Here is a 27,758-nt window from a genome sequence, read left to right as displayed (position 1 = left end):
CCACAAAACGTATTCACGCGTTACCTGCACGTGTGAATGCTCTAACTCCTTTGGAATCCTGCCAAACTCTGTGCACAAGCCTAGTGACGCTTTCAGCTAAAAACCCTACCACTCCGTGCCCCAGCCATTGGCTACTTCCTTCCCTGTTCCCTTCATATATTGGCCCCCTATCTCAACTTTTAAATTGTAAGCTCTTCAGGGCAGGGACCTTGCCCTCTTGTGCTCCTTAAAGCACCACAAATACTGATGGTGCTGTATTCAGACTATGGCTGTGTACATGGCAGCAGCTTAAAACACAGCAAGGTTGACTCTCATTTGTACACTGCCTTGCACACTGGATATGAAATTCATTCTGGGCATGCTCAGCAGCTGCCTCGGATGTACACACCTCCGCTTACCTGCAAAGTGAACACAGCGTTCGTTCTCAATTGGATGTGACCCGGTTTGAGGGACAGCGCGTCAAACAAGTATTTCTCAAGATACTGCAGGATCGATATGGATTGAGGCTAACATCATCATCATCATAATTTATTTGTACCCCACCCACGGCCCAAGGGAAATTGGCTTGCAAGTTAAACAGGGCTAGGAACCAAGTTTTATCAGCCGGCCTTATGTAAACCTCTGCAATTGTCATTTAAAGATACAGTAACCTTACTGCAGAAAATATAAGTCTTTTAAGAAGCTGAAGTATAGTGTTCACCCTGTCGTGCCTTATATTTTAGAATAATGTGTTGTTAATTTTGTTTAATTATAAAAGTGTGCCTGACGTGTTCTGTGCCACGTCAATAATACTGCAGCTACCAACTCAGCATTTCATACTGGTTTGATGTTGGTGTTGTGGACGTGTCTGCAACACACTTTGAAAATTCATCGTACATAGATACACACCAACCTACTGAATATTCTCCGTTAACATGGGACCTTGCACAGGCCATTGATTTAAAATGCTCACTTCCATTTATTTGTTGATATTTTTATTCTCATTCATGTTTGTTATTAACAGAATAATGTGCATTTGATTTGATTGGGTGTGTGTTAAAAAATAAAAAATTAAGCTGCAGTCAAATAGCGAGCTCACACTCCAAGTTTCTTTCCAGTTGCTGCCTCACTTCTGGTTGAAATTCCACCAGTAAAAGTGTAGCCATACCTAATTTTCCTTCTTTTCTGCCCTCCTTGCTCACTTTCCCCAACACCCCCCTGAAAAACTGTCACTTCTACCAGGGATGGAGGGGAAGAAATATAAAACCCCATTAATCATTTGCACATGTTAATTCCCTGAAATGTAGGCAAAGTGTATTCAGAACAGAGGGGGTGATTCTACCAACTGTAACCCACATATAGGAATGTAAAGAAGAGGGGGGAAATTAAAACTATAACACTGAGCACCAGTTAAAACAACAACAACAACCCACCATATCTGATAACCAGCAGGCGGAATTATTTGCTGTAACAGACTCACATGGCTGTTTGGTGAGCAAGGACTCACGTCATGTAACTCATCAGACATCCCAATATGTGTAATAGGCGAAAAGCTGCCTTGTTGCGTGCAAAAACCTCCTCTAGCTATTGGCTGCACTGCTGTGATGTCACTCAATGTTCACAGTAATTCTAAATGCTCCGGTGGGGAATGTTAGCAATTGAATGTTGAGACAGACAGAGCAAGTTAGGTAAACAGTGTCCTAGCTGAATTCTGAAGAAGGTCGATGGTGGAGTTATGGCCATGGGGAACCGAAACCTTGACCAAATATAAAACCAAAGGCGGGCAACAAGTTTAACTTGAGTAGCATATTTTAGCCCACAAAGGATGCTGTTCTTATCTCACGTGTCCTAAACAATCCTGCGGGGTAGGTGAGGCTGAGAGTAGTTTTATCCAAGGCTCTGGCATGAGCAACGTAATGGAGGAAAGATTCGATTCATCGTCTCCCCAATCCAGGACCAGAACTCTCTCTGGCTGGTGTCTGATGGGTGGGTGAACTATAAAGTTTGACTCTGAGTTGTTAATTTACCCAAAAGCCAACATGGACGTACAGTATAAGTCTTCTGGAGAAGGCTGACTTGTTTGCTCGGGAATTTAATTGTCCCACACCTACTTGGCAGACAACTACTTTCTGGGGAACGAGCAAATCTGAAGTTGGGTAGAACCATTTTTTGGTATGGAACGGTTGCTGTGCTGGAGATGATGGTGGAGATTGAGTAATAAGGCTTGTGGGCTTTCAGAAAATGGACTGGGCCGAGTTGCCATCATGCCGTGAAACGTTCTGACATCGCAGCCCCCAGAACACACAGAGAGAGGATTCAAGCTTCAAATGGGTGTTGCCCGCTTCACTTATGAGATTTCAAAGGCAGGCAACAAAATTATGGTTTTGGCAATGAGCTTGATGGTTTAGTCGCATTCCGCGTCATACACCCCATTTGCAGGTTTGAAGCTAGATAAGTGTGGGGATCAGAGGCTGATTGTACAAAGTACAACTCTGGTAAACTTGGAACCGAAACAGCAATTGGCGTCCTGGGCTCAAAAAAAAAAAAAAAAAAACCCAGAGGAGGGGAGGGTACTCCTGTTTGTGGATCCCACCCACCACAGGGCCATCTGATTGGCTGCTGTGAGAACAGGATGCTGGAGGAGATCAGCCACTGGCGTGATCCAGCAGGCTCTCCTTACATTCTTGTGGACATTTGAAGTGCAAAAATTTGCTCTCCAGCGCGGAAGAACCGTCGAAACCTTCTTCCCCATTTCCTGATTTACAAACCATAAATCCAGCGGGAAGCATCACATATTGGGTGGTTAAAGTATGATGTTGTCAAATGCCCTACAATCTCTTATGGGCCTCGTGAGATTGGTCCCTTGTGTGTCATGTTCAAGTAAGCCAATGTAAAGGAGGTCCGGAAGAGGGGGGAAACGTGGGTTTAAACAGCCAAGGGGTTTTTGGAAGGAAGGGCGGGCGTTGGCATGAAACCTCACGCCAGCTAAAAAGATTGCGGAACGGATTCCCGAGGGAGCGTAGTACATTCATAGGAGCCACGTAAGCTCGGTGGCATGTGTGCTAAGAGGTCCCAGGATGAATCCTGGCATCCCTCGCTGATCAGCAAAGGCTTTTCTCCAAGGGCTCTCGAGAGCAACTAACTGTCGGTGGATAAGATAAGGCTAATGGGTCAGACTAAGGCAGCATCGTAAGTTTGTTTATCAACCGAAAGAAATAGGAGGAGAGGCTAGGCAAATTCATGAATGTGGCCTCCGTCGTGTTCCAGATGGTGTCAGCAATGGCCTAGAAGCGAAGGATTAGCACTTACTTGTTCAGGTCCCTCACTGGTAGCTTCTAAGTAGTTTGGATGGCGATCTGTCAGGGATTTTGAGCTGGGACTGCTGCATTGCGGGGGGTTGGACTAGATGACCCTTGGGGTCCCTACAGTTCTATGATTCAGTTAGAGCTACCATATAGGAAGGCTGGTCCTGAGGTTCTACTAAGGCAGGGGTGGCGAAAGGGGAGCCACTTCAGACATTGCAGGACTCCAACCCCCATAAGCCGCAGCCGGTGTGACCAATGGCTAGGGATGATGGGAGTTGTAGTCCAGCAAAATTTGAAGGGGCAAAAGCTTCTCGGTGTTAAAGAAATGACTTCTCCTTTGAAGACCTATTGGCAGTACAGCCACCTGGCTGGCGAACAACTGGTTCCACATCCGTAACCCAAAGCTGCGTTAGAGGCAGCAAGTTAAGGTTTGAGGACATGCCGCAAGCTAGCCTGGGGTGTCCCTTTCCCCAAAAGGCTTTCCGTCATCTTTTTTTGCAACGTAAAAGTGTTTCTCTAGAAGGAGGGAAAGGCATTCTATGAAAGGTGAAGAGCCACTCGAGAACAAAGATGGCACACAGACACGGAACGTAGACCCAAACGAGAACCAACGGGCAGCTGGTGGAACAAGACGGCGGGTCACTTCCAACCTACAACCAGAGGAGGATAGCGGCACAGGAAAGGGGAAGCAAAGCAGATCAAGAAAATAAAGAAAGCAGTATGCGCGGCTCATGTTGCCCAGGAGGCAAGATGGCCGCCTCATGGCCAAGGAAACAAGATGGCCGTCTCCTGAATGGCCAGAGAGGCGTAGCTGGAAAGAAGTGGGGAAGGGACATTTTGTAAACAAGCTCCCTGTCATCTCCATCTCCCACAGGAGGTGCAGGGTGTGTGTCTTTGGTCTCTTTTTTTCCGGAGAGCAGATGTGTTCCCTTTCCAGGTGCCTCACATCTTCTTCACCCGGGCTTCCAAGGCTTCCAGTTCCTTCATCACTTCCTTGGGCAGGTCCTCGTTCACTTGTTCCGTCAGGTACTGCCTCACTTCCCTCACTTCTTGTTCCCAGAATTCCTTGGGCAGTGAGAAAAGCTCCTGGTAGTTCACCTTGCTGAGGCCTGTCAGGTCTAAGGCGCCATCTTTGGGGATGTAGCCAATGGGCGTCTCCTTGGCGCTCTCCTCTCCGTCGACGCGGCGGAAGATCCAGTCGAGGACACGGGAGTTCTCCCCGAAGCCCGGCCACAAGAAGTTCCCGGCCGCATCCTTCCGGAACCAGTTGACATGGAAGATCTTGGGAAGGCGGACTCCCTTACGGCCCTCCATGCTCAGCCAGTGCTCCAGATAGCGGCCAAAGTTGTAGCCGAAGAACGGGCGCATGGCGAAGGGGTCGTGCATGATGACCTTGCCTGAAACGATTTGGGGAGGGAGGGGAGCAGGGATAGGATACCTTAAACAAGTGGGCATAAGCCTCAGGTTAAACTAAGCTTCATAAAGCTGTCTCTGAAGTAAAGGAAAAAAAAACAAAAAGCAAATAAAACAAAACCTACATACAGCAACAGTGTTTTGTGTTGTGTAGGCTCCTACGATGTAAGTACCGTATTTTTCGCTCTATAAGACTCACTTTTTCCCTCCTAAAAAGTAAGGGGAAATGTGTGTGCGTCTTATGGAATGAATGCAGCTATGCAGCTATCACTGCGCAGCGATCCCTCTTGCTGTTCTGGCTTCTGAGATTCAGAATATTTTTTTTCTTGTTTTCCTCCTCCAAAAACTAGGTGCGTCTTGTGGTCTGGTACATCTTACAGAGCGAAAAATACGGGTATTTTACTCCTCAGGGTACATATCTCGCTGCTCCTTCATAATAGACGGCTGCTGGTTTTATTATTGTTAATAATACAGTGGTACCTCAGTTTTCGAACGTCTCTGTTGACGAATGATTTGGAACCCAAACGCCAAAAATCCGGAAATAAATGCTTCCGTTTTCGAACACGCCTCGGAAGTCGAACGGCTTCCGCTGAGCTTTCTTTCAATTTTCTCCATTGAATTTGCAGGCCGCACTTTGCGCCTCAAATGTTTCAGAGGTCAAACGGTCTTCCGGAACGGATTACATTCGAAAACCAAGATACCCAAGATACCACTGTAATTGATGGCACTGAAAATGCTTGTTATATTTGATATTAATTGTACTCAATGAATTATTTGGATTGTCATTCTGAAACCATCTGGCGCTCGAATGTTGCTACGTTTTTGTTGCGTTGTGAACTACCCCAGGGTATATTTCTACGGAAAAGCGGTATACAAGTTGAATACAGTGGTACCTTGGGTTAAGTACTTAATTCATTCCAGAGGTCTGTTCTTAACCTGAAACTGTTCTTAACCTGAAGCACCACTTTAGCTAATGGGGCCTCCTGCTGCTGCTGCACCGCCGGAGCACGATTTCTGTTCTCATCCTGAAGCAAAGTTCTTAACCTGAAGCACTATTTCTGGGTTAGCAGAGTCTGTAACCTGAAGTGTATGTAACCTGAGGCGTATGTAACCCGAGGTACCACTGTATATGAATAAAAAAAGAATAAGTATCTCTCAGCTCCAGAGCAATGCTCAAGCCTAGGGGTCATCCATGTGCCCTGCTGATATTGTGGACTGAAACTCCCATCTGCGTGGCCAATGGTCAGGGGTGATGGGAGCTGTGATGCAGGAACATCTGGCAGATTGGCTACACCTGTTTTAGGCTACCTGCTTGCTGTCTTTGCCTTGTACCTGGAGCTCAGCCTGTGCTCTGATACCTCACCTTTCGGTTTAGACTCGGACCATGCGCTTATCATTGCCCCACTGCTGCCAGTCTGCCTGTCTCTGGCTCCACCAATTGCAAAGTTTTAAAGCAGGACTTGGGAATATTCAGGCCTCTCTATCTGGCCCTCAGACTCTCCCCATAATAATCCTAATAATTTGTTTCTTACACCCTGCCCGCCTGGAATGGGTTGCCCCAGCCACTCTGAGCGGCTTCCAGCCAAAATGCAGAAAAAGCCACACATTAAAATCTTCCTGAAACAGGGCTGCCTTCAGATGTCCATCGAAAATTACACTGACATCTGACGGGAGGGCAGTACCACAGGGAGGGTGCCACTACAAAGGTACACTTCTCAGTTGTTGCTCCTCTGGCCTTGCCAACTACTGGTGTGCAGGCCCCAGAATCCTGCCTGGGTGGGAATGTCTCCCTTTTGCTGAAAAATTCTCCCCACCCTTCATTTAAACGTACAGTGGTACCTCGGGTTAAGTACTTAATTCGTTCCGGAGGTCTGTTCTTAACCTGAAACTGTTCTTAACCTGAAGCACCACTTTAGCTAATGGGGCCTCCCGCTGCCGCCACACGATTTCTGTTCTCATCCTGAAGCAAAGTTCTTAACCCGAGGTACTATTTCTGGGTTAGCGGAGTCTGTAACCTGAAGCGTATGTAACCCGAGGTACCACTGTACTCTCCATGGCCTTGGTTCCATTACCCAAGGTGGGTGGGCAGGTCTTCCCTGGACTTTAGCCCTTGAGATGCAACCAGATCTACATAGAAAACAGATCCACCAAGCCCCAGAGATTCCTCACCTTTGTGTTCAGCGGCTGCGGTGGATTCCGATCTCATTGCACTGCCCACGAAGACACCGTGGCGCCAGTTGAAGGCTTCGTACACCAGGGGCACGCCTGTGGGGGAAATCAGTTTAGTGGGTGGGGTCCCTCAAAGAGAAGGGTCCCTCAGTGGGTGCCCACAGAGTCTGGGAGGAGGAGCGGGAGGCCAGGGAGCTTACCTGCAGGTCTCCTGCCCCCAAAGATGATGGCATCGATAGGGACCCCCTTGGGGGACTCCCAGTCCGGGTCCATGATAGGGCACTGGCGGGCTGGCGCACAGAAGCGTGAGTTGGGGTGGGCAGCCGGCCCCGCGTCACCTTGGCGGGAAGAGAAGGGAAAAGTTCAGGTTACCGGGGCCTATGCGCGCCTCACTCCCCGCTTTGTTCTGTGTGACTACCCAGAATGCTTTGCAAACAAGCCGCCCATCCTTGCCTGGTTTCCAAGGCTTGCCCTGCCAGGTGCTGATGGTCACTCCTGCGGGGATCATCTGGTCGATGCCCTCCCAGTAGACTCCCCCTTCGCTGGTCTCGGCCACGTTGGTGAAAATGGTGTTCCGCTGGATGGTGTGCATGGCGTTGGGGTTGGTTCTGGTGGACGTGCCAGGCGCCACCCCAAAAAAGCCGTTCTCGGGGTTGATGGCCCGCAAGCGGCCTACGCGTGAGAGGGAAGAAAATAATGAGCCACAGAAAATTCTGCTCCGGATCCCAGGGCCTCTTCCCGCCAGCCTTTCCCACGTGAGCCTCTATTTCCCCAGGCTTCCTTCTCTCCTTCACACGAGGAGCCGCTGTCTCTGCGCAAGCTTCTCTCTTTCCACCCACCAAATCCGCCATTCCTGAAGGAGCGTCTCCACCCCCATTGTTCTGCTCGGACACTGAGGTCCAGCGCCGAGGGCCTTCTGGCGGTTCCCTCACTGCGAGAAGCCAAGTTACAGGGAACCAGGCAGAGGGCCTTCTCAGTGGTGGCGCCCTTCCTGTGGAATGCCCTCCCACCAGATGTCAAAGAGAAAAACAACTACCAGACTTTTAGAAGACATCTGAAGGCAGCCCTGTTTAGGGAAGCTTTTAATGCTTAATAGACTATTGTATTTTAATATTCCGTTGGAAGCCGCCTAGAGAGGCTGGGGAAACCCAGCCAGATGGGTGGGGTATAAATAATAAATAAATTATTATTATTGTTGTTATTATTATTCCCCTTTGAGCCATCTTAAGACTGGGGAGGTCGGGTGATCTGACCTCCTCATCTGCAGACAGGATGAGCGACAGACTACCTGGGAAATTAGGGTGGCGGTACCTCAGTCCCGGGGGCCAAATATGGACCCACTAGGCTATCTGCCTGGCCCTCAAGATTTCTCTTTAGGCCACACCCTCTCTCAGCAGGCCACACCTCTTACCAGCTTGCGCTGCCCTCAGAGCGGTTTAACTGTCCTGACAGGGAACTCTAGGCATTGTAGCTTTGTGACATTGGCCTCCTGAAGCCTCTCAGCACCCTTAGCAAAACGACAGTTCCCATAATTCTTTGGGGAGAAGCCATGATGGCTTGAACTACTTTAAATGTCGGGTGTGAAGGTGGCCAAGGCACCCATGTGGGCAGCCATGACAGTGATGGGGAAGAAGTAGGCCCACTCAGGGATGGTGCACTGAGGGTACCTTGCCCATTTGATCCCCCAAAACCTGGAGTTAGTAACTTTTCTGTGTACTTTTCCAACCTGAGGGGCCACATTCTCCTCTGAGCAACTGCCCAAGGGCCACCTGCCCATGGTGGGCGGGGCCAGGGGCAAAAGTAGGCAGAGTGCCAGATGTAAATATCACCTTGGAAGCCAGAGGTGTTGTCAGTCAGCCTGAGGAGATGTGTGTATGCCCTGGGGATAGTTCCAAGGGCCACACAGCGATGCCTGAAGGGCCACATTCTCACCCTTATGACGCTTATTTATTTTTTCCCATTTTTATCACGCTCTTCAAGGAGCTCGGGAGAGGGTATATCAGCTCCCAGTCCCCTAACTTTTATCCATACCCTGTGTTGTAGGGTTAGTCACAGAGAGAGGGGGAGACAGTGAAACTGGACAAACGTCATTCAGTGATCTTTGCAGGCGAGCAGAGATTTGAATGCGAGTCCCCTAATTCCGGCACGCTAACCACTGCACCGTACTGCCTCTCGTGACACAGCAAGCATGCTGCGCCCTGCTCCTCTCATTCGGATCCAAACTCACCGTCACTGTCGAACTTCATCCATGCAATGTCGTCCCCCACGCACTCCACCCTCCAGCCGGGAAGCGTGGGGTTCATCATGGCCAAGTTGGTCTTTCCGCAGGCGCTGGGGAAGGCTGCAGCCACGTACTTCTTCTTCCCCTCTGGGTTTGTGAGTCCCAGGATCTGGAAGGGGGAAATTAGCAATATATAAATGTTAGGGACACGGGTGGCGCTGTGGGTTAAACCACAGAGCCTAGGACTTACCAATCAGAAAGTCGGCAGTTCGAATCCCCTTGACGGGGTGAGCTCCCGTTGCTCGGTCCCTGCTCCTGCCAACCTAGCAGTTCGAAAGCACGTCAAAGTGCAAGTAGATAGATAGGTACCGCTCTGGCGGGAAGGTAAACGGCGTTTCCGTGTGCTGCTCTGGTTCGTCAGAAGTGGCTTAGTCATGCTGGCCACATGACCCGGAAGCTGTACGCCGGCTCCCTCAGCCAATAAAGCGAGATGAGCGACACAACCCCAGAGTCGGCCACGACTGGACCTAATGGTCAGGGGTCCCTTTACCTAAATGTCTCAGGAGACGCGCAGGGAGAGGAAGGTGATGCGCAGGCGCCCAAAGACCAGAGCACTGGCAATGGCACCCAAGTTTTAGACGAGTTTCTTGTTTTAAGAAATCTAAGCCAACTTTAGGATACATGTAATCAGATATTTGCAGTGAAGGCTGTTTGCGTCATAAAGCCTGGTGTGGTTTAAACTTTAATGAGACATTTCCATGTGCTCTTTCCTAATTTTCTGGTCAGGAAATTCAACAGATGATTCTTTTATAGCACAGAGAGGCAGCAGGGGGTAGATCGTCGTCGGTTGAATTTCTGCCTATCACACAATGTCTAAACACAGAGAATCCTTCCTCCCCCCCCCTTTTTTTTAAGGAAGGAACTTTGGTTTCACAATGAAACATAAAAGTACCAGAATGGATTGTAATAAATGCCAATCCAAAGCCTTTATTTTAGACTAGCCTTCCCCCATCCTGGTTGGGGCTTTTGGAAACTGTAGTCCAAAGGATCTGGAGAGCGCCAGGCAGTGGCGTAGCGTGGGTTGTCAGCACCCGGGGCAAGGCAAGTAATTTGCGCCCCCTAACCCGTGGATTTTAGCACTCGAGTGCGAGCGCGCCCCCCCCAGATGTTGCGGCCGGTGCGGCCGGCCCCCCCTGCACCCCCCACGCTACGCCACTGGGGCTGGGGGCGAGCGAAGGAGCCAAAGACCCCCCCAAAGGCTCAGCAGGAATTTATTAAATTTATTGTTTGCGGAGCCCCCGCGGGCCGAGGCAGCCGAAGCCCCCTCCCCTCGGGCGCCTCCCCGCCCCCTCCTCTCCTTGGGCTGTAGGTGGAGCCCGCGCTCCGAGGCGCTCCAGATCCGGGCTTGGCGAGCGCCTCTCCGGGGGCTTCCAGCCGAGCTCCGTCCTCGCCCCCCCCCCGCGGCTGAGACTTGCGCTGAGAGCCGGAGCCAGCGGCGCCCCCTTCTGCTGGGAGACCCTCGCCCGCCCGCCGGCTTCCTCTCGGAGGGTTTTGGGGAGGGCAGGGCGCGTCGAGGCCCCTCGGAGCTCTCCTCCCTCCCAGTCGGCAGAAGCAGTCGCCGCCTGTGGCTGGGCCGAGGGGATGGCGCCGGCGTCGGCATCGGGGTGCGGAGGCTGCCGGTGCCCGGCCAGGCGTCGGTGGCGGCGTCGGCGCTGCTGCAGCGGCTGCTCCTCCTGCGAGCAGTGAGTGGAGCGCAGCTGCAGCGGCGGCGGCGGGGGGTGGGGTGGGCGCGCGCTAGGGCGCAAGGCTGGCGGTGGCGGCGGGGAGCCCGGCGGAGGAAGGAACTTGTCCCTTCCCTCTGGACTCGCGCCCCCCCCAGACGTTGCGCCCGGTGCGGCCGGCACCCCTGGCACCCCCCATGCTACGCCACTGGCGCCAGGTCAGGGGAAGCTGTTTGTCTAAACACCTGCCGAGTGTTGGATTAGAGGGTTATCTGAAGCAACTCTTTAAAATGGCTCGACCAGAAGCAATGGATTGTTAGGGCCATTTTTAAAATAATGAAACCTTCACTCAATGCACAGAGGTAAACTGCTCTTCTGGAGAGTTAATGGCATTCCCCAAATTACCCACGATGCTTTGGAGGCTGTTTCAGCCATGAACACTTATTTTGCAGCGAAAATCCTCACAAGTTTTCCCACAAGGCTTTGCTCTTACACACCCGCCGTCATGGGTCCCCTAGACTGCCCTTCCACCTGGGCCAATGCCCTCTGGGTCCTGACGAAAGACCTAAAAAATTCACCTCCACGCCCCTCTTCCATGCGTCAGACCCATCCTTGCACATTTGGGATTTCAGCAGTCCTCTGCCACTCATTAACCAATTAATATTTGCTCGTTAAATATCCCCCTGAGGCAATGTAAACACCCCGTTGTCCTTTGGCCTTTCTCCCAAGCCCCACATCCCTTCCCCAGTCCTGGCTATCAAGCCCCGGCCGAACCCAAACTGAATAATATCCCAGGCTCCCAGAAGCCTTTGCAGGAAATCCATTGCGCCGCCGCCACCCGGCATGCGAGACTGAACCCGCAAAGTCAGGATCGGCCCCGGGGCTCCGTAAAGAGGAGCCAAGAGTGCCTCTGAGCATGTACAGACTATGAAACTGTGGAGGGAATTTAGCCACTGACTCCCGGTTCCCCTCATCCTACCCCGCCAGGCCTGCCTCTTCACAAACTATCTTCACAAACCATTCCTCTCACCAGCATATGCTCTGCCAGCCAGCCCTCGTCTTTGGCAATGCAAGAGGCAATGCGCAAGGCGAAACATTTCTTGCCCAGGAGGGAGTTGCCCCCGTAGCCACTGCCGAAGGAGACGATTTCTCGGCGTTCTGGGACATGCGCTATGAGGGTCTTCTCGGGGTTGCACGGCCAGTTGTTCACCAATTCATCTGCATTTGGAGGAGATAAACAGAGGTTGGCAATCTTATGGAAGAATTCCGCACCTGCCTCTGAACAACAGGACTTGGAGGGTGTCCCAGCAGCTGTACTGGGGAGGTTTGGTTTTGTTCCGGTTTTTATTATGCATTTTGTGGTTTTATCTTGCGGTTTTACGCCATGAACCGCCCTGAAATCTATGGATAAAGGACGCTATACAAATTTAATAATAATAATAATACTGTAGGAAACTAAGGCCGCATTCACACCCTACATTTAAAGCATTACTATATCCCTTTAATTCTTAAGGAAATCAGCCCTGAGTGCTGATTTTGAATGGATGCTTTTGAATTCTGGTGCTGGAGGAAACTCTTGAGAGTCCCATGGACTGCAAGAAGATCAAACCTATCCATTCTGAAGGAAATCAGCCCTGAGTGTTCACTGGAAGGACAGATCCTGAAGCTGAGGCTCCAAGACTTTGGCCACCTCATGAGAAGAGAAGACTCCCTAGAAAAGACCCTGATGTTGGGAAAGATGGAGGGCGCAAGGAGAAGACAGAGGATGAGATGGGTGGACAGTGTTCTCAAAGCCACCAGCATGAGTTTGACCAAACTGCAGGAGGCAGTGGAAGACAGGAGTGCCTGGTGTGCTCTGGTCCATGGGGTCATGAAGAGTCGGACACAACTAAACGACTAAACAACAACAACATATCCCTTTAAACAGTCATGGCTTCGCCCGGAGAATCCTGGGAGCTGTAGTTTGTTATGGGTGCTCTCAGATCAGTCTTCTTCAGATAGTTCTGGATCACAACTCCCATCATCCCTGACCATTGACTGAGGGCAGTGGGAGTTGTAGTCTGACAAGGCCTGGGGACGCAAGGTTTGAAGAACACGGTCTTGGGAGACCCGCTCACAGAGCTACGATTCCCAGAGCTCCCTGTCAAGAGGATTTGATTGTTAAACCACTCTGGGAACTGTAGCCGTGAGAGGGGAATGTGTGTCTCCGAAAGACTCTTAACAAACTACATCTCCCAGAATTCCTTGGGGGGGAGCCATGACAGTTCAAAGCGGTATCACAGAGCTTTAAAATGTCTGGTGCGAATGTGACCACGCTAAAGCTCTGACTCTTTAAGGATCTTTGTTAAAGCCAAACAAGGATCTCAAAAGAGAAGATAGACAAGGACTGGAAGGTGTTTAAAGGATACTTGCAAAATTATATTGAAAAATCAGAACTCCTATTTCAATAAACAAGTTCTGTTATAAATACTGAAATACTAAATAAGATGGATAAAAATGTGTAACAGAAAAAGAAGTAGAAAATGGGTTTAAAAGTGTGTGAGAGAAAGTAATAGAAGTGGAAAGAAATTGCAATTGAGTAGATTGGAAGTCTAACACAAGGGTGGGGTGGCGGGTTGTGGGAAAAGGAAGTATCTGTGGGATTGAGTGAGGGTATGTATGATTATTTTTAAAGATTGTATGAAATGTATGTTTGTATATTCGTAACATGTATGTATTAATGTTGAATTATTTTAATAATAAAAAATATTTAAATTAAAAAGAAAATGTGTATCCAAACTGGCCTTTCCCCACACAATCTCTCTCTGCTACTAATAATTTAAGCAGAAGTCAGTCTTTGGCAGAGTTTTTACACTTCCAGAGGATCTACTGTATTTTTCGTTCTATAAGACGCACCAGACCACAAGACGCACCTAGTTTTTGGAGGAGGAAAACAAGAAAAAAAATATTCTGAATCTCAGAAGCCAGAACAACAAGAGGGATCGCTGCGCAGTGAAAGCAGCGATCCCTCTTGCTGTTCTGGCTTCTGGGATAGCTGCGCAGCCTGCATTCGCTCCATAAGACGCACACACATTTCCCCTTACTTTTTAGGAGGGAAAAAGTGAGCCTTATAGAGCAAAAAATACGGTATTCTGCAGGGCTGTCAGCCTAAGAACCCTGCCCCTAATTCCCGCCTGGCAGGGGGTTAGACCACATGACCTTGTCCCTCCCAACTCTACAATCCCTTGATTTTCATTCCGCTAGCAGCCATTGCAAAACTGACCAAGGCTCAGTGGGGGAAAGCAAGAAACTGCTTCGAAACCCGAGCCTCATCCCTAACCATTGCGGAGTACCGAGAGGGGTGCCCCCCCACTTCTGAAACCCCAAAGTGGACCCCCTCACCTTCCAGGGGTAAAGGTCGCCCCACCGAATGCAAGCACTTGACAAACTCCCCGTCGCCGAGCGTGCGGAGAGCGGCCGTGCCCATCCGGGTCATGATCCGCATGCTAGCGACCACGTAGGCTGAGTCCGTGAGCTGGATGCCGATCTTGGAGAGAGGCGAGCCGATGGGCCCCATGCTGTAGGGGATGACGTACATGGTGCGGCCTGCGGGAGAGGAGGCACAAAGGAGTCACAGGCGGCAAGGTTATCGATTGCCAAAAATTGGGAAAACAGCAGCGTCCCAACTAAAACAGGCTGGTTTCCTAAAATGATGGAATACTTCCATATTGCCGAGCTAACAGGGAGGATAAGAGGAGACATGGTACAAAAAGTGAATAAGGAGTGGGCTATCTTTAAGGAATACATCAAAATTTAGGTGGAAAAAGTAGAATTTCTGACAGATACGGAGTGGATCCAGAAAATGATTAGAGTGAAAGGAGAGTTAAGATAAGAGAAGAGAGTAAAGAAATAATGAAATGCGTTTAAGCTAGTTGGAAAAATAAAGTAGCGGAACAAGAACGGGTAGAAGGGTGCAAAGGAGCAGAAGGACAGGCCTATGGATGGCTAGAGAAAAAAATAAAACTAGGTCCAGGAGGAATTTAGCCCCATTACTCCGCCCAGACACTGAGGTCCAGCTCCGAGGGCCTTCTGGCAGTTCCCTCATTGCGAGAAGCGAGGTTACAGGGAACCAGGCACAGGGCCTTCTCGGTGGTGGCGCCTGCCCTCCCAGCAGATGTCAAGGAGTTAAAGAATGACACAGCTTTTAGAAGACATCTGAAGGCAGTTTTTAATGTTTGATGTTTTGTTGTGTTTTTATATCTGTTGAGAGCCTCCCAGAGTGGCTGGGGCAACCCTGTCAGACGGGAATAATTATTATTATTATTATTATTATTATTATTATTATTATTATTATTATTCTGCTAATTTTGCCCAACCCTCCTCAGAAAGCCTCCCTGTCCTATCCACTGTCTATTCTCTCTTTACCTTTCATGCAGCCAGGAAAACGCTCATCCACTGCTCCCTTGAATGTTTGGGGGTTCATCCAGTTGCCCAGCTGCCCTTTGACCCCCGGCCCAGGAATGGGTACTGTGTCCCTCTGGTTTTCCGTCACAATGACCGTACGGCTCTCCACTCGTGCGACATCCTTGGGGTCTGTCTTGGCTAGCCAGCTACGTGGGAAGACAGAGGGGGGAAGCGAGGTTCGTTCTGTCCCCCCAAAACCTGTGTGTGGCGTAGCCGACCAATGACAGGATTGTGGCAGCAGTGCTCACATCCCCCGGCCAGTGGCTCCGCAGAGCCACCTCCCAGGATGCTCTGCAGGACATGCGCTGGCCATGCGCTTCTGGGGGCGGCCGCCTCCCGCCCTCCAATGCGCTCACCAGTTCTCGTATTTCCCCAGTGGCTTGATGACGCCTTCGGACTCCAGGTAGTTCAAGATTTTGACGTTCTCCTTCTCAGTGCCGTCGCAGATGTGGACGCTGTCCGGCTGGCAGAGTCGCACCCCGTGGTCCACAAACTCCTTCACCCGGCTTGAAAGTCTGCCCAGGTCCCCGTGGAGCACCCGTGGGGCATGCGCCCAGCGCACTGGGGCTACAGACCAACATCTGAGAGACGAGGCTCCAAGGCTGCAAGAAACACACGCACAGAGAGAGAGAGAGAGAAAGAGAGAGAGAGAGAGAGAGAGAGAGAGAGAGAGAGAGAGAGAGAGAGAGAGATCAAGCATGGAGCCACATGACCAGAAGAAAATAAAAAGGAGTGGAGCTGGAGGAAACATAGATGGGCATCTCAATTTTCCCAGAACTCTTGTTTTGCCCAGGCCTCTCCCGAGTCCTTATCAGAGCATTTAAATCATGCAGAAATAGGCAGAGAGATTCCCCCGGGGGCACCCACAACCTTCCAAAATGTGCAAATTGTACGCAAGCTTGGGCAGGCAAAAACCGGTGCATGCGCGACCCGTGAGCATGTGTGCCGGAGTTTATGCGCAAAGCCAGACACCTGCGTTCCCCAGAAACTTTAGATGCCGCTGCACAACAGCGCGGGCGCATTTCTTTGAACTGTTGCCTTCGGGCAGAAGATATAGGACAATGAAAACACGAACCACACGCCTTCTGAATAGTTTCTATCCAAGAGCTCTGATTGCACTAAATAATGATCTTAGGGCCAGTTGCAAGAAATAGCAAGCAGGAAGTAGGAAGGAATGAGATAGGTTTTAGGTTATGTTATGCCTTTAAATAGGTTATGTTATATTCTGGATTATGTTATGTTTTATAGATTATGTCTGAATAGGATGAGAATGTTGGAGATACGTGCAAATGTGTATGTGAACCCGGTCTTTGGGTGGGTGTTTGATTTTCGTTGTTGTGTATACTGTGTATATATGGACAATGACAATAAATTTATCTTAAATCTTCCACACAAGAGGCCCCCGCGCCTTCCTCGTCGTTTTCAAATCTAGGCAATAAACAACACATTGGGAATGCAAGATTGGGGTGCGCTTATCTCTACGCGGACCACGTTTATATGCAAAGTCTCCCCCCAAAGTCAGCATCCCCCCCAAAAAGCTACCTCCGCCTCAAGGTTGAAACCAAACATGTTAGACAGGCTGGAACCACATGAGAAAAATGAGGACGTGGAACGAAACAGCTCCATCGCCAAAATGAGCGATAATGGGAGTCTAACTTAAATTGCCTTTTTGGGAATGGAGAGAAGGTATCGCATAAACGCTGGCAGATTTCCCCACAATGTACAACAGCACCTGGGGCAGGTGAGAAACACTAAGATGAATACAGTGGTACCTCGGGTTAAGTACTTAATTCGTTCTGGAGGTCTGTATTTAACCTGAAACTGTTCTTAACCTGAAGCACCACTTTAGCTAATGGGGCCTCCTGCTGCCACCGCACGATTTCTGTTCTCATCCTGAAGCAAAGTTCTTAACCCGAGGTACTATTTCTGGGTTAGCGGAGTCTGTAACCTGAAGCGTATGTAACCCGAGGTACCACTGTACTTGTGACGGGTGAACATCTGAAGGTACCTTTCCCTGAGTGAGACCATCGATCCACCTTGCTCCTTATTGTTTACACCAGACAAAAGTGGCTTTCCAGAATTCCAGGCGGGGCTAGAAACTCAGATAAATGAGCTAGGCAGCGAATGGATCATTGTAAAAGGGTTACAGTTGCCAAAACCGACGGTCCATTTGCCATTTTGGGGCTGGAAAGCTCTGAAGTCGTATTTCCCAGCATGAGACTTTTGGGTTCCTGAAATTCATTCTGACTGTGCGGATAAAACATCACGGCTATAATTCGCGGGATGTGTTGCTGGTGTGAGAAAACAAGGCATATCCAAGGATCCCCCGGTACGGAGGGAGAAGTCAGGCAGCATCCTGGCGCCCGGGCATATTCACTTGGCCACAGGTGGCCAATAGCTGGGTGCAAAATGCCCCTGGCGAATTTTGAACGCTGGTTTTGGGCAGGGAGTCTTACCTGGAAAGCTAGAACCTGGGGTTTTCTGGACACTCTACCAATGAGATACGGCCTGTCCCCTATGCGCAAAGCAGCAGGTTGCAGACGGGAGAGGGTGGCACACATGCCGCCTTGCTAGCAAGCTCCCCGCTCAAAGCGTATTTTCTTTTTAAAAATAAAATATGGCGTTTGCAAGTTATCAGGAGCTTTGCTCAAGGGTGAAATAACAAGCAGCTGCCCTAACCCCTTTGTCGCCAAGGCAAGCAGGCAAATCCCATTGGCAAAGCCCAGCTCCGTGCCTAACACGCATGCACCATGCGCCACAAAACTCTGTGTGCACGCTCGTGACCTTGTGTGCGTGCGACCAGGGTGACTCTCCTATCCTTGGAGGTTGTTAAGCAGAGGTTGGGCGGCCATTTGCCACGGCTGCTTTTGTCGAGATTCCTGCATTGCGGCGGGTTGGACTAGATGACCCCTGGGTCCCTTCCACCCATAGCTGTCAACTTTTCCCTTTTCTTGCGAGGAATCCTATTTGGAATAAGAGAATTTCCCTTTTAAAAAAAGGGAATTTCCCTTTAAAAAAAAGGGAAACGTTGACAGCTATGCTTCCGCCTCTTAAGATTCTAGGACTGGCTTACTCAACCTTCGGCCCTCCAGATGTTTGGAGACTACAATTCCCATCATCCCTGACCACTGGTACTGCTAGCTAGGGATCATGGGAGTTGTAGTCCAAAAAAACCAAACCATCTGAAGGGCCGAGGTTGATGACGCCTGTCCCAGGACAATATCGACGGCTGTGGATCTGTGGACCCTAGACTGTTTGTGAGCATGTACGCACCTCGCTGACCCTTGCACGGGAGATGTGGGGAAAGGATTTGCTTCTCCTCCCCCCCCCCCGCCCCTGGGATTGGCAGAGGACCCACAGCGAGGAGTCGAGGAGTCTTGGCTCGGCTCCAGGCGGCAGGGCAAAGGGCAAAGGGCCAGGCCAAACGGTGGCGCGGACTTTCACCCGAGCCAAGGCTCCCGGTGGAGCGGGGGGGGGGGAGGTCCCGGCCATGCCCCCAGGGCGCCGGGTCGGAGGCCTGCCTGCGTGCGGGAACATGTTGTTCCCAGATAGAGGCGCAGGCCCTCCCCGCCTTGCCCCACAGCTCCTATGTGGCATCTCCCCACTGCCGCCGGAGTTGTCTTAATTAAAAAAGAAGGGGGGGGGAGGCAAGCCTAGATCAGATCACAAAAAGTGTGCCACTTTGTCTGCAACTTTGCATGGGGTGCGGGGGGGGGGATTAAGGAGACTGGATCCTGCTTTGATCAACCTCAGAGGAGAACTCCGGCCCCTACCAGGGGTTTGAACCCGGGGCCTTGTCTATGACCTACCTGTGAGCTACAGCAATTCCTCTCCCCCGCTGATTTCCCCCCCAGCCGCTGTGACTCTGACGCTGCGGGGACCAACAGTCATTCCGATTCATTCGGAGAGGGTTCAGCTTTTGCACCTTTCCACCTACCTAACTGCTCGACCTCTGACACGACACTTAAAAAACAACAAACCACCGGCCTCAGTTTTCCATCTGTAAAATGGGAACGCTTGCTGTGTGTGGCGGGGAGAAGGGCTGTCTTGCAGACAGGCTACAGGACGTCGCAATGGATTGCTCTTGCAGAACACTCCATTCATTGTTTCGTTTCGTTTAAAAAAGTGGACGCACACCACAAGAATGCTGTGGTGTCGGTTTCCTCTTCCCTCCTGTACCTTTTTCCTTGTGTGTCATGGTTTTTTTCCCTTTGGGGAGGGGGTTAAATTATAAGCCTGTGGGTAGCGACTGTTTTGTTCTGATTGTATGTAAGCCACCCTGAAGAGCGGGGCACAGATGCTCTAAATAAACCAACCATGACTGAATATCGCTCCCATTTTACAGGTGAAGGAACTGAGGCACGGAGCAAGAGAGAGAGAGAGAATGTGACTGACCCAAGGCCACAAAATGACTGTGGCAGAGATGGGGCTGTGCAACATACCCACGTTTTAAAATGTGCGTATTTGCTTTACGCTCACCCCCTAGCTGTCGCCGCTGCTCCCATTTGACAGAGCAGCCCTGTGTGTGTTTTGTTTGTGTGTCCAAAGGCTAAAGGAGGTAGCCAAGGTGAGGTAATCTGGAGCCAGGAGATTGACAGCCATAAAACAGGATGAATTCAAGCTGGCTGGGAGGCTTTGCAATGGAGAGGATGAGACCCAGTGCTGCAACTGGAAATTGCAGTGTGTGTGTGTTTGTTTGCAGGGAGAGAGATCTTCCTGCAACTCTTTAGGACCCGGATTAACGTCCCAACCTTGGTTTACCTGGAGGAGGGCAATCGAAGAGGAAATATTAAGAGCTGTTAAAACAAAGCAGAGGTGATTGGGCTTAGAGGGTTGCTGTTTCCTCTTATGGGTAAAAGGTTGTAGTGGAAGGGGGGGAGGGTGTTTGTGGGTGACGTGGAGAGCGAGAAGCAGGAGGCAGAGGCCGCCTAACAAACAAGGGTGGCGTTGCCAGAGCACAAGGACCCATCTGTGTCCCCTGGGTGCAAACACTCTGCCTGCAAAGGAAGCAGGGCACCCAGAATTTAGAAGCTCCTTTGCACAATTGGGGTGGGTACAGTTTTAGAGTTTGAACCTCAGAAGGGGGTCCATCTTAGACAGGGGCACAGACAAGGAAGGTGGACAGACAGAATAAAGGGAGGGGGAGCATCTCTAAAGGAGATATAGGCAGGATCATCAAATCTCAAATGTTGGAAGGGACGGGGTGGGGGGGGTGGAGTGATCTCGTCCAACCCCCTTGCAATATTCAGCTATGTGTCAGGAAGGGATACATGAGCACAGTTGGGAAGGGACAGGAGGCCTCGCTTGGTGGAAGCAAACGGCTCTGAACGCCTTATACCCATTTCACAGAACGTGCAAACTGAGGCTGGACATCTCTTCACCCCCAGGGAGACAGTCCCGTTCTTGCTCCAGTCACATGAAGTAAGAGGAACTTTGCGTTGCATTTTTTTTCCTGAATGGCATCACGTTATTCTAAAAATCACATGCAGATTATTATGGAATAAAAACACACCAGGGCGGAGGAGTATGTTTGTTTGCTTTTTGCATGGGTATTTGTCTTCCCGCCCGCCCCGCCCCACTTAAGCGAACCCCTCTCCTCCAGGACCACCCCAAAGAAGAGTGGGGTGCAAAGCAATCGCTATGGGGTGGGCGGAAGGCTGAGACCTCAAACACCCTTCGAAGCGAAGGTCATTCCCTTGAACTCCATGAGATCTGCCGAAAGGATTGAAGCAGAAGTTGGGGGGCCAAGGAGGGGATGGGGGGTGGAAAGAGAGAGAGGGACAGAGGCTTGGAGAGGCGAGATCGCGGAGGCTGGAGACTGGGGAAGAAAGGGGAAGGGGGTTCAGTGTTGCACTGAAACGGGGGTGGGGGGTCAGGGAGAGTCAGAAGTGGGGTGCAGACAGAGGGTGTCGAGGGGGCCACGGCGGGCGTGTGCTCACCCCAGGATCCGCGTGTAAGGCGCCGGCATCGCGTCCCCCCTTCCCGCAGCCCCCTCGCAGCGCAGGATGGACCCAGGCGTCCGGGCGCCCGATTTAAAGAGGAAGGGGGAGGAGACCCACGTCCTGGCCCGCCCCATAGGCTGCTGGGGGACGGGCCCCCCGCCCGCCCCGCTCCTCCTCCTCCTCCTCCGTCCTCCTCTCCACGTTGCCGCCGCCTGCAAACGGGCATGATGTAAGAGCCGCCCGCAATTGCCAGGAAGGGCCGCGGAGGGAGAGACAGCGCTTGACTCCAGGCTCTGCCACTGGGAGTCAGGCACGAAGGGGTTAAGAGCGCAGAGGAAGCTGCCGGGCCAGGCGCGACTAGGTCACGCCCCCTCCCAAAAAAAGGAAAATCAGGGCTTTCTGTTTTATTTTTGCAGTCTACCATCTGAGATCATCACCGACTTGGAAGGGAGCCGAGGGTCATCTAGTCCAACCCCGTGCAATGCAGGAATTCTGCCCAACAGCTGTCCCTGCCTGGGCTCGAACCGCCGGCCTTCTGGTTGACAGCCAGGCACACTGACCCAATGGTCAACTTTGCTCCGGGATCAGACCGTGAACGGGGCTCACAAGGCAATTTTGGTCTCTAGACCTGGGTTTCCAGAATTCAGGTCTCTGGCTGTTTTTGGACTGCAATTCCCATCACCCTGACCACCGGTCTTGCTAGTTGGGGATGATGGGAGTTGTAGTCCAAAAACAGCTGGAGACCCAAGCTTGGGGAAACCTGGTCTGGACTTTGTTGTTGTTGTTTAGTCGTTTAGTCGTGTCCGACTCTTCAAGACCCCACGTACAGGGGTGTGTGTGGCCCACTTGAAGTTCCTTCTCTAGGGGAAAATACAGTGGTACCTCGGGTTAAGAACTTAATTTGTTCCGGAGGTCCATTCTTAACCTGAAACTGTTCTTAACTTGAAGTACCACTTTAGCTAATGGGGCCTCCCACTGCTGCCGCGCCGCCGGAGCACGATTTCTGTTCTCATCCTGAAGCAAAGTTCTTAACCTGAAGTTCTGTTTCTGGGTTAGCGGAGTCTGTAACCTGAAGCGTATGTAACCCGAGGTACCACTGTAAGTACATACTAATTTTCTGGGGCGATTTCTCAAGGTACTGTGTTGTATACAGTGGACGCTCAGGTTGTGAACATGATCCGTTCCGGGTTTCGGCAGTCCATAACCCCAAAAAAACACAACCTGAAGCATCTGTAACCCGAGGTATGACTGTACTTTCTCCCCAGTAGGCGTGAGTGTTCTATGCAGGAGCAGGCCCTGACTCTTGATCTTGTGGCCCCGCCCCTTTTTGAACCACGCCCACTAGGCCACACCCCCTCCCATGCTCCCTCCTTTATGGAGCCTGAGCTGGAGGTCATGTTATAGGTACTTGTTTTCTGCCTGCAGAGAATTTTTATTTATTTTTATTTTTATCTCATGGAATGGCAGAGATGGAAGGGACCCCAGGGGTGCTCTAGTCTGACCCCGCTGCAATGCAGGAATCTCAACTAAAGCATCCATGACAGATGGCTTTCCAACCTCTGCTTGTCCTACCCTCCAGAGCAGGAGAAAACAAACTTGCTCCATCCTCCATGTGACAGCCCTTGAGATATTTGAAGACAGCTATCATCTCTCCTCTCAGTCTCCTCTTTTCCAGGCTAAAGATACCCAGCTCCTTCAACCATTCCTCATCAGGCTTGGTTTCCAGGCCATTGATCATCTTGGTCAACCTCCTCTGGAGCTTGTCAATATCCGTCTTAAATTGTGGTGCCCAGAACTGGACACGGTATTCTGGGTGTGGTCTGACCAAGGCAGAATAGAGTGATACTATGACTTCCCTTGACCCGGTTAATAATAATAATAATAATAATAATAATAATAATAATAATTCATTATTTCTCCCCGCCCATCTGGCTGGGTTTCCGCAGCCACTCTGGGCGGCTTTCAACAGAACGTTAAAAACTTATTCAAACATTAAAAACTTCCCTAAACAGGACTGTTGATGAAGCCTAGGATACCTTTCTCTTTTTTCCTGCTGCATCACACTGCTGACTCATGTTCAGCTTGTGGCCAACCAAGACCCCTAGATCTTTTTCACGTGTATTGCTAGGAAGCCAAGTTTCCCCCATCCTATATTTGTGCACCTGATTCTTCCGGAACAGTTACTTCCGGGTTTTCAGCGTTTGAGAACCAAGGTACACTGTATATCAGACAGCCCTGCACTGTGCTGACTCCGGCCACCAGGTGGCACCACCTGCCTAGGGAAAAAACCACATTTTTACCCTAGAGCCTGCTTAGTTTTGTCCAGGAGATCACTAGCTTTCCTGGGGAGGAAGGAAATCCAGATATCCTCTCCATTGTTAGGCTTCCATTCACAAGCTGCAATATCTTGTCGCTGGAGAAAAACACAAATCCAGCTTTTCCTAGTGTATCGTTTGCAATGGTCAGCTGGTCACTAGGGCAAGGTGGGTCAGAGCCCTTCAGATATATTTACTCCGGCATTGCTTAAATGTCCAGTTAAGATATCTCTGTAAGAGAGGAGGATGGGGAGAAAACAAAAAACAGGATCCTCCTTGGCCAACCCCACTAGGGGGTTAGCAGCTGCTCCCATCAGACCTATTGGCTAGTGCCCGTGACGTCGCTGGCGGGTACTGCTTAATCCAGGATTTTGGGGCGGCCCTCTTACCCTGGAGGATGCAGGCTGTGAAAGACAGGAAGCTGCTTTCTGCTGAGCCAGAACCCCTCACAGACCTACAGTCCTCAGGACCCTTAACAAACTAGAGTTCCCAGAATTCTTTGGGGCAGTGCCGATGCTTGTGACACTTCCAACTGATTTATTATTACATGTATATCTCTGAGGCCACTGGGCCCATCACCTCCTGGCAAATAGAAGGGGAAGAAATGAAGGCAGTGAGATATTTTACATTCTTAGGCTCCATGATCACTGCAGATGGCGACAGCAGCCACGAAATTAAAAGACGCCTGCTTCTTGGGAGAAAAGCAATGACAAACCTAGACAGCATCTGAAAAAGCAGAGACATCACCTTGCCAACAAAGGTCCGTATAGTCAAAGCTCTGGTTTTCCCAGTAGTGATGTATGGAAGTGAGAGCTGGACCATAAAGAAGGCTGATCGCCGAAGAATGGATGCTTTTGAATTCTGGTGCTGGAGGAGACTCTTGAGAGTCCCATGGACTGCAAGAAGATCAAACCTATCCATTCGGAAGGAAATCAGCCCTGAGTGCTCACTGGAAGGACAGATCCTGAAGCTGAGGCTCCAATACTTTGGCCACCTCATGAGAAGAGAAGACTCCCTGGGAAAGACCCTGATGTTGGGAAAGATGGAGGGCACAAGGAGAAGGGGACGACGGAGGACGAGATGGGTGGATAGTGTTCTCAAAGCTACCAGCATGAGTTTGACCAAACTGCGGGAGGCAGTGGAAGAGAGGAGGGCCTGGCGTGCTCTGGTCCAGGGGGTCACGAAGAGTCGGACACGACTAAACAACAACAACATATCCCTTTAAACAGCCATGGCTTCGCCCGGAGAATCCTGGGAGCTGTAGTTTGTTATGGGTGCTCTCAGATCAGTCTTCTTCAGATAGTGCTGGATCACAACTCCCATCATCCCTGACCACGACTAAACAACAACAACAACAACAACATATCTCTGAGGAGCTCGAGGGGGCATCCATGATGCTGCTCCGCTTCTTCTGTCCTCACAAGAACCCTGTGGTGCAGGTTAGGCTGAAAGATTGTTACTGGTGGCTCAAGGTCAAGCAGAGCTGTCTTACCCATAGGCCCTAGGGGTGCAGGGCACCCGGACTCTGGGCTCCCAGGGGTGCCAGGCCGAGAGTCCGGGGCCCAAGAGTTGAGTCCAGGGAAGAGTTCACCTGTCGGTCGGAGCGCTGCAGTGGGCTCTTCTGCTGTGGGCGGCTCTGCGCCGCGAGTTTGGGGGTGACCGAGCCCGCGAGACGCTGAGGCGGGCGGGCGAATCTGCCCTCCTGTGTCCCTGGGACTGGGCAACTGGGCAGATCTTTGCACCCTGGCGCCATGTTTAGGGAAGCCACTGTATTTTAATATTTTGTTGGAAGCCGCCCAGAGTGGCTGGGGAAACCCAGCCAGATGGGCGGGGTATAAATAATAAATTATTATTATTATTATTATTATTATTATTATTATTATTATTATTATTATTATTATTATGCTTAAGACAGCCCTGAGGTCAACAGCAAGCAGATGGTGGAACTGAACCCAAGTCTCCAAAGTCCTAGTCCAGCGCTCTAACCACTGCACCACGCTGCCTTTCTCTGGCATCTGGTTGGCAACAGAGGGTTGGTGTGGAGAGGATTCTGCCTGTGCTTATGAAACATGGAGGCCAAGATCATAACACGTTGGTCAATCGATTGAGTCTTTTAATTTTGACACAATATATTGAAAACACAGTCAAACCTCGGTTTCTGAATGCCTCTGTTTTGGAACGTTTCAGCTCCTGAACGCCGAAACCCCAGAAATAACTGCTCCGGTTTTCAAACGACTTTCAAGCCACATTTTTCTTTTTCTTTTCCATTGACTTTGCAGCCAGTCCATTGATCCTCAGTATTTGAACTTTTTGGAAGCTGAACGGCCTTCCGGAACGGTTTAAGTTCAAAAACCGAGGTTCCACTGTACAGTATCTCTAAGTGGTGTGCAGAAAACTGAAGCCACAACAGACAACTTTACATCTTACAAATGCACACCGTCACGTATAAAAAAGTTACATTAATACAAAGTTACTACTATATAAACATTAATATCAATTCATTTTTTTCTTCTGATATATAATCTCAGTCTCCAAATTCTAACTCAGGGTCCAAATAAACTCTCAGCTCACCCACAAAAGTCTCACAACAAGAAGAGTTCTTAGAAACAGTGGTCATCACCCTGGTCTCTCATTCATATTTTCATGGGCAGGCCTCAAGTGGATGGGAGTTCCTCAGGCTGCCCACATTCAGCTGCACTCTCTCCACCCAGGTGCAGCTGACTTGTTGTGTTTACCGAGGGGGCCAAAGGATGGGGAAAGGGACCCCCTGAACTCACAGCTTTTTCTTTTTTTAAAAAAAATATGTGTATTTATCAGTTTCCCCAATAAACAAACAAACCCAAATTGCACAATGTTTTCCCATTAGCATCCCATTAGTGTGCGACTTCCCCTCCACCCCTCCATGGTTTCACCACATTTTCTAATACGGCTGCATATTATAATTATTCTATAAGTTCTCTCCTCCACCATATTCTCTGTGAGAATATTCAGAGCAGATAGAATGCTCGTGCACATTCCATGATGTCACAGCAGCCCGGCCAATGAGGGAAATGGACGCAAGCTTTGCAGCCAGTGCCTGCATAATAAGCAGGCCTCTTCCAGATTACATACACTGCTGAGGGCTTTCCCTAATAGGATTCTCTCGTTCTCCTCTGCTGATCGGGGATCCGGTGTGTTTGCGTTGCTACTGTTGCCCTTAGAGAATAGGCACTTTTCTTAGTGAAGGCTCCTTCGCCACACAGCTTTGGCAGAGGGAGCCTTTGGAGCTCTCAAGACTTTTATCTGCTTGCTTTCTCACTTTCCTGACTCTCTCTCTTTCTCTCTGAGGCAAGTTCCTCATTTGGGGCTGCTGACTGGTGCAAGAAACTTGCTTCACCCCTTCTCTGCTGAGGTCATCCCATCCCTGGAGGAGAGATCACGAGTGGGTCAGATGAGCTGACTGGACAATATGACTCTCCCCCCCCTTCCCCAAACTCCCACATTCACCTCCAGATGCCTCACGTTTTCGAGCAGATGGCGAACCCCGTTTGCTGAACCTTCTGCAACTGGAGAAGTGACCTCACTCCTTAATTTTGTCTCTGTTTTGCAAAAAAAAATTTCCAGATATTTCCAGGGCAATCCAGTAGCAGCAGCAGCCGACGCCTCTCCTAGATTATTTCTGCAGATCTGGACTTCCGATGCTGACGGGGCTGGGCACTATAATCTTTAAAGCACGTCCGATGCCCATCCTTTCCCTCAAAGAATTCTGGGTACTGTAGTTTGTTAAGGTTTGCTGGGAATTGTCACTCCATGAGGGGTGCACTACAGTACCCATAATTCTTTGAGGGGAAGAAGGCACTTTGAAAGTGCTTTATTGTGTACACAGACTGGGCCAGGCCTTGATAACTTGTTTTTAAAATTCTACAAGGCAGGCTTAGGCAGTATGTGGACCGAAAACTCCCAGAAGTGCAAGCCGGATTTCGAAGGGGCAGAGGAACCAGAGACCAAATTGCAAACATGCGCTGGTTTACGGAGAAAGCTAGACCGTTCCCGAAAAACACCTACTTCTGCTTCATTGACTATGCAAAAGCCTTTGACTGTGTCGACCACAGCAAACTAAGGCAAGTTCTTAAAGAAATGGGAGTGCCTGATCACCTCATCTGTCTCCTGAGAAATCTCTATGTGGGACAAGAAGCTACAGTTAGAACTGGATATGGAACAACTGATTGGTTCAAAATTGGGAAAGGAGTACGGCAAGGCTGTATATTGTC

At 50.2% G+C, this 27,758-nt stretch overlaps 1 protein-coding gene across 1 annotated transcript; it reads right to left on the bottom strand.

Moving 5' to 3' along the window:
• Positions 1–957: 957 nt before the first annotated feature.
• Positions 958–21,339, bottom strand: PCK2 (phosphoenolpyruvate carboxykinase 2, mitochondrial). The gene is made up of 10 exons (XM_053362795.1): positions 21,191–21,339; positions 15,608–15,853; positions 15,213–15,397; positions 14,190–14,393; positions 11,839–12,026; positions 9,094–9,256; positions 7,320–7,538; positions 7,067–7,204; positions 6,867–6,962; positions 958–4,681 (listed from the first exon to the last, which is right to left on the bottom strand). Exons 1-10 carry the CDS (start codon positions 21,325–21,327, stop codon positions 4,227–4,229), a joined length of 2,031 nt encoding a protein of 676 aa, XP_053218770.1. The 5' UTR covers positions 21,328–21,339; the 3' UTR covers positions 958–4,226.
• Positions 21,340–27,758: the final 6,419 nt, after the last annotated feature.

This window comes from Podarcis raffonei, chromosome 13, assembly GCF_027172205.1.
Source record: "Podarcis raffonei isolate rPodRaf1 chromosome 13, rPodRaf1.pri, whole genome shotgun sequence".
Classification (NCBI taxonomy): Eukaryota; Metazoa; Chordata; class Lepidosauria; order Squamata; family Lacertidae; genus Podarcis; species Podarcis raffonei.
Note: the sequence above shows the minus strand (reverse complement) of the source record. Positions and strands in the feature narration are given on the sequence as shown.